Genomic DNA, 10,096 nt, shown 5'->3' on the forward strand with positions numbered 1-10,096 from the left:
CCAAGCCAAGCTAAGGTAGTTAAATGTGTCATAAAATAAGATAAAGATCAAAAGAGAAGCAATCTACAGTATTACTTCCAAGTTTGTTTTCTAGAAGTATTGGTACCCATACAACAAAACTTTGAAGTAAGGGTTAATGTTGTGGGATAATCTAGATCAAATGGCAAAATGGAAAATTTGGAAACAAATCAGCAAGCAAAAGAACTGAACTCGGTCTGTATCATCACGCTTGGGCTCTCACTGGTCGAAGCCAAGCCTCAATGGATAGGGCAAGATAAAGGCCTAGAAGAGCGCTTTCCAATCAAGGCTCTACCCAACAGAGGTTAAGCCCAAACAGAGTAACCGTAAACTAGCTCGGGTTAACTCGAGCTAAGCATAAGCTCAAAGATTCTAAATGGTACAATACCAAGGTAGGCCTATTCCAAAGTCAAGGCTAAATAGGGACGAGGAAACTCTATAAAAGGGACACCCAAGCATGTAAAAAGGTAACTGAGAAGTTTTGATTTGACTTCGATACGATAATTCATTTGCTAACTTAGACATCGAAGTCATTTTTCTTTGTTTTGCAACTCTTTCTCTTTCCTTGAAATACAAATTCACATTTATTGTCTTATGGAGATCATATGTGTTTTTCTTGATCAAAATTTGGCATCAACAATGTGCATCATCATAATGTGATGAGGCCACCCTATGTTGATTTTTTTTTCCTTTTTGCTCATAGTTAGTTAATTTTTTGTTGAGAAAAATGAATATTGCGATAAAGACTGTCATTGCTTACATAGTCATTCTTTTGTTGTGTTTCCTTATATTTGGCAATACACATGACCATCTCTAATGCCATAAAGTTAACAAAATGGGATAGTAGATTATGATGTAAGTAAAATGTTATAAATTATATCCTGGCGAAGGACCATCCATACAAAAACATGAGAGATTTTCTTTAAAGTATAAGGGGCCATTTGGGGAAAAGGTTGGGTTATGGAGGGTTAGGGTTATGATAAACCTAGTGTTATGATAAACCTATGATTATGATAAGATGTGTTTGGGGGAAGAGTTATGGAGGAAGTGTTATGATAAGATGTGTTTGAGGGAAGGGTTATGAAGGAAGTGTTATGATAATGTTGTGATAAGATATGTTTGGTAGAAGGGTTGACTTTCGCGGGAGTGCAAGGCTGAATTCAAATCCAATACACAAATTTCATATATTAACTTACCAAATTGTCATAGTTTTCATAGAACAATTTGTCTTAATGTCTTTAAATACAACGTTCATTTTTAACCTTTTTCAAGTAATCGTTACGTGCGAATAATTTTTTTTGTTTTTAAAATTCATATTCTAAATCCAATACACGAATTTCGTATATATAATTTACCAAAACGTCCTAATTTTCATAAAACAATTTGTCTTAATTTATTTAACTACAATGTTCATTTTCAACATTTTGTAAGTATACGTTACGTTTCAATAAATTGATTTTTATGAATATGACACGCACGCAACCCGTAAACATGTAAATAAGTGCAAATAACAATTGGAAATAAGAAATATTGGAAACGAAAAATAACAATCAACGCTTTTACCAACTATAGTTTTGTTTTCTAGTGAAAATTACAATAAATCTAGTTTTAGGTTTCTTTTCAATTTATTTTAGTTTATTTTTAAAATATTAAATTTAATTTTTATTTTTTTAACGGTGACTTATATACTTTCAAAATATTTATTTCAGTCATTCTGCAACAATTATTGGGTAAAAAATTCATGATCCTACTGCCTCTATAACAAAATATTTGTTATGTTAATTTAACCAAGCTTAATTTAATAAGCAAAATAACATTATGAAAAATATAAACAAACTGCCTCTAAATAATAGGATTGTTGAAATTACCACTAATTGTTAATTTAATCAAATAGTTCTTATAATTTTTTAATTGTTGTAATAAATTTATGGTAATTTGTTAAAATGTTACCATTTTTTTTATTGAATTGACATTCCTTAGATATTTAAGCTAATTAACAAAATACATTGAGGTTGAGAATTTTAATTTCACAAGAAATTAAAATTTTAATAATGTAATTATACCAAATTCATAACTTAAAAATAAGCTATGATTTTAAAATAAAAAGATTAAAATTAAAAAAATTCATGAATATAAAAATTATAAATGAGAAAAAAATGGATTAAGGAAGAGTTAAAGAAGAGTTAAAGAAAAGTTGAAGAAGGGGTAAGAAGGGTTGAATAATGATTGAAGAAAAGTTAAAGAAGGGTTAAGAAGTGTCGAAGAAAGGTTGAGGAAGGGTTAAGGGGCTAAAACTACCCAAACGAGGGTTAGATTACATAACCCTAACTCCATAACCCAACACTTCCCCCAAATGCTCCCTAAAAGTTATAATACCTAAAATTTAAAATGAGGGATTATCAAATCGAAAGTTGTATGCACATTGGGCAAAAAACCTAAAAAGATAAAACATTTAATTAGTTTATTTATTTATTATAAAATTAGTATTATTATTATTTGAAATGAGGCGTATTGGCCACTATGACAAACAGCAGAAAAATGACAACATTAAAACAATCCCACTCGCACCCTATTATTCTTTTCTCTCCCACCCAATCATACTCCTTCACTCTACAAACAATTGGACATATTATTCCATTATAATCACGCCCTAACATAAGCGCGTGCGATAAATTAGCTCCGTACATTTTCGAAGTGCAATGACGACAAAGCGGAACCATCACGGCCGTCACCTCATCCGCTGTGCCGGTGACATATTTATATCACCCCCCCCCCCCCCTTCCCTGTGACCATCTTCCTATTTCTCACCGCCGAATCATTTTGTGGGTTTTCAGATTCTATTCCCAGAGTCATTTTCTTCAAAGGGTTCCTTTTTTTTTTTCTTCTTCTTCTTTTTTGTTTCTTCTTCTTTTTTGTTTCTTCTTCTCGTTTCTAGAGGCTTTCTGTTTGGAATTTGGGTAAGAATTTACTTGTTATTCATTTCGTTTGTTAGATGTATAATTTAATTTCCATTTTCTTGTGATTGTTAGTTGTTTTGGGATTCAACCTTTTGTATGTTCTTATTTCATTTATTTTTTGTTAATAACTTTTTACAATGTGTTTTTCAAGTCAGTTTTTTCAGCTACTTTATCGTTTCTTTCAGTAATTTGTCTACAGGTTTTGATATTTTACATGTTTCCTTTGAAATTCTAGTTAATTTGGCTGGTGTGTGTGTTATGCTGAAGTTGAAGAGGTAGAAATTTTGTTTTTCAATTATTATAATTGGAAGAGCTTTGACTTGATGTCATCTGATGGTAAGAAGCTCAGAATTTGGGTTTTATTGAATTCATTTGGGGAAAAGGTTGTTTTTGCTTCTGTTCGTAATCAAATTGTTAGGTTTCTGGAAATTAGCTCCAAATCTAATCATTTGAACTTTGGTGATTGATGGGTTTTGTATATCTAGCACAGTGCAAACCCTTTCTAGATGGCATGTATATGCTTTGGTTCATTAATTTTGTTTCTCTCAATTTATTTATATTTATGTCTTCCTTATATAGATGTCAAGATTGATGTTTTTTCTTTCCCTCTTTCCATTTCTAGATATTGGGCTTAGAGATAAGCTGACGTAAATTAAGGGGTCAGTTATGTGCTACAATATGATGGATTGCCATGTGGAACTTAAATTATTGCCCCAAATAGATGAAATATGTTCCTTACTTTGATTCGAGGATGAAAATTGAGGCAAGTCCTGCCTTATCGATTCCGAGTTCAAATGCAAGGCAGCATAATAGTGCAGGGGTAAATAAAGAAATATCTAAATCATTAAGAGTATTGCTGCCTACTTCTTCGGAGGAGGTGTATCCTAAGTTGCCAGATTCTCAACAGGTTTCAATGGAACGAGAGCTGGTATCAGGGCCACTTGTTCATTCTAATCATGTCCACTCAAGCAGTGGAGTGGTTGGCCATATATTTTCATCTTCTCCAGGGTTTTCAACAGATCTCCATTACTCGTCTGTTTCGTTGTATGAAAACCAATCTGATTCACCATTCATTCCTGAGTCATCAGCCAATGGTGCAATGTTGCATTCTCATTCAGAAATTCTTTCATCAACAAACCATCCTAATTCTGAAAATGCCAATTCGTGGTGTTCAGATGCACTGCCAGGTTTTCTGGAAGTTCCTGAAAGTAACCCTGTTGGCAATAGTCGTGTAGAAAACAATAGTTGCAGTTCTCTTTTGGTCTCAGATGATTTTAGTAAAGAAAATGATTGGCAAGAATGGACGGATAGATTAATGACTGATGATTCATTGACTTCTAACTGGAGTGACCTTCTAGTGGATGCCAATGTTGCAGATTTGGAACCAAAGGTTGGAGTGCCTACACAATACTATGTATTTTTTATGTCCATTTAACTGGCTTAGTCTTACGAATGTTTTGGTCATATTTATTCCTCAGATGGAGCACCAAGCATCTAAACCATCAATAAAAATGCCGGTGCAGCAAGTTCAAGTTCAAAACCAGCTTCCTTCCTCTGGGGAAATTCCTATGATTGCCACCACAACCTCTTCGAATGGAGCTCCCTCCAAGCCGCGAATGCGATGGACACCAGAACTTCATGATGCATTTGTAGAAGCTGTAAACAAACTTGGTGGTAGTGAAAGTGCGTATTACCTTAACCCTACCTCTTTCACATCCTGACTTTGAAAATGATTATTATATCTAATGGATTTACTATTTTCATCTGTCAGGAGCAACGCCGAAGGGTGTTCTGAAGCTTATGCAAGTGGAGGGTTTGACTATCTATCATGTGAAGAGCCACTTGCAGGTATATTTACTTGTACGTGAACTTGGAATTGTAAATTTAAAAAGTAAAAGGAATTCAGACATTCATTAGTAGTCTACTCTAAGACAGTTGCAGATGCATGAGCCCACCCCTGCACTGAGTGCATATGTTCAAACATTTTTTGGGTAATAAACAAATATGCATGTACAAGTGTTGTTATAAACTTATATTTGATATTTATGCAATCGACTACATTGTTTCTTGCTTGCAGAAATATAGAACGGCTAGATACCAACCAGAATCATCAAAAGGTATCAAAATACTTATGATATCTAACTTGTGTAATTCTTGGTGTCCCCTACATATCGCTTTTCTCTATAAAGTTCTGCTGAGGCAGAAAAGTGTCAAAATTCAAATTTGTTATGCATGCAAGTTTTTTCCCCTGTAATAAGTACACTAGTGAGATCATGATGGCTCATATTATTTGATTATGTTTGACATTTGGAGTGAAAATTGCATTAATTTTCATTTTATCTGCAGGATCAATGGATAAAAGCACTACCCCGCTTGAGGATATTTCATCTCTCGATCTCAAAACGTATCGTTAATCTTTTTCTTTTTCTTTTTCTGGAAAACTGCAGTGTGCGTTGTTTGATTTTTTCATGTATGGCTTAAAGGCTGGTTGCATTTTCTGTTTGAGATTTCTAGGCATTCTTAGTTGGACTGGTTTGTTCAACATGGTTGAGATTTCTATTGGCATATTTTGTTGGACTCGTTTAGACGGCTGAGATTTCTGGGCACATTTAGTTGCACTTGTTTATTCAATTCTTTGTTTTTCTCAACCATTCACAAAAGACTAATCTGAGAGCATATGGGTATTTCTACTTCTAGGGGATTAAACCGTTTAGGATGAAGTATAGCTGATTCTGTTTTGTTGGGTGATATTGAATGATGATTGAATAAGCTGCTTAATATATTTCTTAAACTAGTGGCTTTGCAGTAGTTCACATGGGAATACTCTTAGGGTACATTTGGTTTGAAATTATTTTTCAGAACATTGTTTTGAAAATTAACCCAACCTTTGGCCTTCCGTGTGGTCTTCTTGCAAACAACCAAAATTTCCCAAATATAAAGTGTTGTTTCCTGACATCAAACTGGATTTACATAACAGGAGTATTGATATTACAGAAGCCCTACGTCTACAGATGGAAGTTCAGAAAAGGTTACATGAACAACTCGAGGTATGTATATATTCCTTTGAAACAATTCTGTCAACCAATTGAGTTAAATCCTCTCCATGAAAGTCTGACCCGAGGATTGGCATAATAATAATTCTGTCAAACTACGTTGTATTCAGCCACAAAAAGTCATAAGTTTGTTATGACTTTTCATTGATGATGTTAATAACCATTGGTCTTAGGCCGCTTAATGTGGTGGAATTATGTGGTAGTCTCTGCAGTTAGGAACTAGGGAGGTCATGAAACTTTAAGCTACGTAAGAAAGTATCCCGCAAATTATATAGAGATGATTTTATTTAGATAGGTGAAATTGCTCCCTGAATCCTGTCCTTTATGATAAGTTGCTTAGGCAATCATGGAATACTTCTGGCTTCATAAATTATGAAAGATTGGTATATGTTTTTTATGGTCTAGTAATAATGTGGATAACACATAATAGAAGCATTATGGAACCAATCTGTGTGTCAGACCCCCGAAATATGCACAATACCGCGCTTCCGCCCCGTGACACTGCTTGATGAATGCTGAAAGCTAGTGTGTGATGTGGGCATGAGTGGTTCGATAATCATGTGGACATGAATGCGTTTATCCTTAAGTTCTAATGAATGTGTCAATTCCAACATTTGGACCCTCATGTACCATATCCCTCCGTTTGGTAATTAATGATCCTGTTCACTGTTTGACAGATCCAACGAAATCTACAGTTAAGAATAGAAGAACAAGGGAAGTACCTTCAAATGATGTTTGAAAAACAATGCAAGTCGAGCAATAAACTGAACAAACCATCCACGTCCACATTGGAGGATTCTCCATTCTCAGATTCAGTGCTGGAAACTTCCCAGGTGGAAAATCGCACAGTTCACACCGGTCCATCTGAAGCTGACTCGATTGCTGGAAAGGCTACTGATGAAGTAGTTGAGAAGTTCATAGATCCCCAAAAGGATGCCCCAGAGAATCCGAAGTCTGATGTTTCTGAAGCTAGCTTCCAGCTATCCAAGCGCCAAAGGACAGAATGAGTAGGCTATGGTTTCTGTATTTTCTGTCTTTTGAATTGTTTAAAGAGTACTGAATTTTCAAATGCCAGTGTTAGCTTGCGGGAAAGGGTAGTCCTTGGTTTTGGCTTTGAGAATCACATAGGCATTAGATATATATGATCTCACATTCTAGTTTATAAGCAAGCAAAGACACTAGCCAAGTTTTGGTAACATCATTCTCTTGTACATTGAAATTGTACACTCAGTTGCAACTTTAGCTTTCAGTTGCTTTCTGTCCGCAACTGTTAAGGTTGTTCAGTAAGAATTTTCTATCACCATTTGTGTAATTTTATAAAGTCTCTTCTTCGAGAAGATATCTTTAGGAATGATTTTTGTTAAGTGTTTCTATGTTTTGAACCTATGTCTTGAAATGAGAAAAAAAAAATCAAAATGCTTAAAAATATTTCAATTTTAATTTTGTACTTACAAAAACACTAATACTTTGATGAAACAAAATTGTAATTTTCAATGTCCGTTCTGTGGTCATTTGGTTTCCATTTAATAGAATCGCACATGTTTTTTTCACAAACTCTTTTTTTAAACGAATTTGATCTTTTCTAACTAATCACCGGAGTTTTAGGTAAGTTTCAAAAAAAATTAAGAAGTTATTCCTTTTTTAGTTTCCTAAACTTGAGGGAGATTTTGATGACACTCTTAAAAAGCAGATAACAAAACAAACTTTGATCTATCGAAACATCTCTAGACCTTAACTCCAGGGGACACCTTTATTTTATCATCACAGGTAATTGAAGAGTTTGGCACATCAAATCATTCAAAACATTTCATCAATCCAAACCAGTAGGAAAGGAATGTATGTAAGGAAAAAAAAACTATGTATATTATGACAAACAAACGAATGAATCAAGTCCAATCAAACAAATGAGGATTATAGATATCAATTCAAATTCACAAAACAATGAAGTAAATGAATGTAATGCACACACACCAATACAACAAACACTTCACATGTATCTCACAAACATATCTATCATACAATAGTGTTGTGTAAGTTGGTAAAAGCCCGTATTCATACGTTTCTTCAAACTCGAACGTCGATTTATCATCATCTATGGCATTATCACCCCTAAACTCGAACCTTGTTTATCTGATCTGTGGCACTATCACCCGTAACAAACTGGTTTTGTTCTTCCACAAAATCAATCAGAACTTGGAGGTTATTATCACTCTTATTTCACACGCATTCCTCTAAAGTTGCTACTGGTATTTGGCACTCTTTTGAAAGAAGACGCTAGTCCAGAATCCTCAACAGAATCAGAGTGGCTCCAATATGTGCCAACCGTCCCAATGATTGGTATGTCATTGGCACTTCTATTTGGCGATCTTCTTGGAGAAGTTGTAGTTGAAAACTGTTTGAGTTCCTCCATAGTTAAGGCCCCCAAAATTGGCCTATCTTCTTCACTTTTAGGTGAGTTTGATCCTTGTGACTCTGGTGTTGGAAGAACTGAAATGCCTGTACTAATCTTGCTAGGAGGTGTAAATTCTGATGAACTCAACCAATTTGAAAGGCTGGCATCAACAGCTATGTCTTGATCTGAGCTCTTAGGTTGGCAACTTTTGGACTTATAACCAAAAGATGATTTTTTGAAACTTGGCTCTGTCAAAGAACTCCTAGCACCTCCATTTAAGGCCAAATTCTCTTTACAAGAAGGAGGATTCGACGGATGTTTATCCTTGACTTTAACTGCCTTCCACTGTGAGATATTTTCCACAGGCTTCAACACAGAATGAATACAGGCATTCCTATCTCGAGTGGTCCGTCTCACCCCGATCTGAGGTTCAGTCTTTTCAGGACACCCACATACTGACAAACAGCTATCAACCTCATCAGCAAACACTTGATCAGAGGAATTTTTATCACTTGATTCTATTAATTCATCTTCATCATCAAAATCATTGTCATACTCTTCATCCTCAACATCATCATCATCATCATCAACATCAGTGTCAACATGATCATGATCAAGATCACTATCAGCATAATCCAATTCATCTTCATCATCACTATCTCTACAATTCTGGTACCTATGATTGGGAGGGTAAGACGAAATGCTGGAAACAGTAGACCCCTCTCCAGAGTATGATTTGCACTGGGATTGGGGTATTTCAGCCAAGTCCTTCTCCTCCTTGTTACCATCTTTTCCGAGGAAAGCATCACCTTCAGCTCCGGCTTCGGCTTCGGCTTCAACATCTTCAAGTTCATATGTCTTTACGTTGGAATCAAATGTTACTCTTTTTCTAGTACTCACATTTAGTTGTTCCTCACGCCTATCCCTACACACAAAACCCAAAAACTTAAGAACTTACCAAACACTAAAAAGAAAACCAGTGCTCAAAGAAAACAGGGAGACGGGGAGGAGGGAGGGGGTTAGTTTCTTGTTTGATGCTCACCGAGCTTTTAGAATCGGACTAATGGATCTATCAGAAGCAGTGTCTACAGTAGATGGTGAGACCTGAACAAGCTGGGAGACAGCATTAGCCTACAGTAAAGGTCAAACATCAGTCTCAACCTCAAATGAGGTTTCACTTGCTAGAGCTCTATTTGACTAAACTAGGAGAAACCAAAGAAGTTGATACAATGGGAATCATGGAAATAAAAGCTAGAATACAGATGAAATGAGATTATAAGAATAAAAAACATGAAGGAAAGGAAAAGTAGAAGATAACTTACAGTTTGTTCTCGTGGCAAAACCTTGCGCCGCCTCTGCTTCCTACGCTTGTTAACATCAGTGGAAGAGCGAAAACAAGCAATGAAACAACCCATTGAAAAGAAAAACAAAAAGGGAAGAAAATGATGTTCTTCTTCGTTAATGTCCGACTGAGAGAGAGCAATGCTCTCTGATAAGTCAGGAAGGGCAACTCTTGTGTTAATGGGTTTTCATAATTAGACAAACCCGTTTGAGAGGGAGAATCCGATGAAGATGAGAGAGGAAGAGAGTGGGGTTTGCGAGTGCATCCTTTGAATTTTGGAGTATGGAAAGAGAAGGAAGGGAAGGTGGGTGGGGCAGAGTGAAACGGTCATGAA

General features: G+C 35.5%; 2 protein-coding genes across 3 annotated transcripts; one reads left to right on the plus strand and one right to left on the minus strand.

Annotated features, from left to right (window-relative positions):
- Positions 1-2,553: 2,553 nt before the first annotated feature.
- Positions 2,554-7,379, plus strand: LOC103489845 (protein PHOSPHATE STARVATION RESPONSE 1). Of its 2 annotated transcripts, XM_017044948.2 has the most exons (9): positions 2,825-2,975; positions 3,598-3,795; positions 3,883-4,365; positions 4,454-4,658; positions 4,747-4,823; positions 5,053-5,092; positions 5,322-5,379; positions 5,953-6,022; positions 6,706-7,379. In XM_017044948.2, exons 2-9 carry the CDS (start codon positions 3,697-3,699, stop codon positions 7,033-7,035), a joined length of 1,362 nt encoding a protein of 453 aa, XP_016900437.2. In that variant the 5' UTR covers positions 2,825-2,975; positions 3,598-3,696; the 3' UTR covers positions 7,036-7,379. The 2 variants fall into 2 exon arrangements, with proteins under 2 accessions (XP_008447384.2, XP_016900437.2); XM_008449162.3 differs by having other exon boundaries at positions 2,554-2,975; positions 3,598-4,365.
- Positions 7,380-7,910: 531 nt separating this feature from the next.
- LOC103489846 (uncharacterized) lies at positions 7,911-10,096 on the minus strand. The gene is made up of 3 exons (XM_008449163.3): positions 9,743-10,096; positions 9,463-9,551; positions 7,911-9,345 (listed from the first exon to the last, which is right to left on the minus strand). The coding sequence occupies exons 1-3, from the start codon at positions 9,833-9,835 to the stop codon at positions 8,241-8,243; spliced, it is 1,287 nt and encodes a 428-aa protein (XP_008447385.2). The 5' UTR covers positions 9,836-10,096; the 3' UTR covers positions 7,911-8,240.

This window comes from Cucumis melo, chromosome 4 (assembly GCF_025177605.1).
Source record: "Cucumis melo cultivar AY chromosome 4, USDA_Cmelo_AY_1.0, whole genome shotgun sequence".
Lineage (NCBI taxonomy): Eukaryota > Viridiplantae > Streptophyta > Magnoliopsida > Cucurbitales > Cucurbitaceae > Cucumis > Cucumis melo.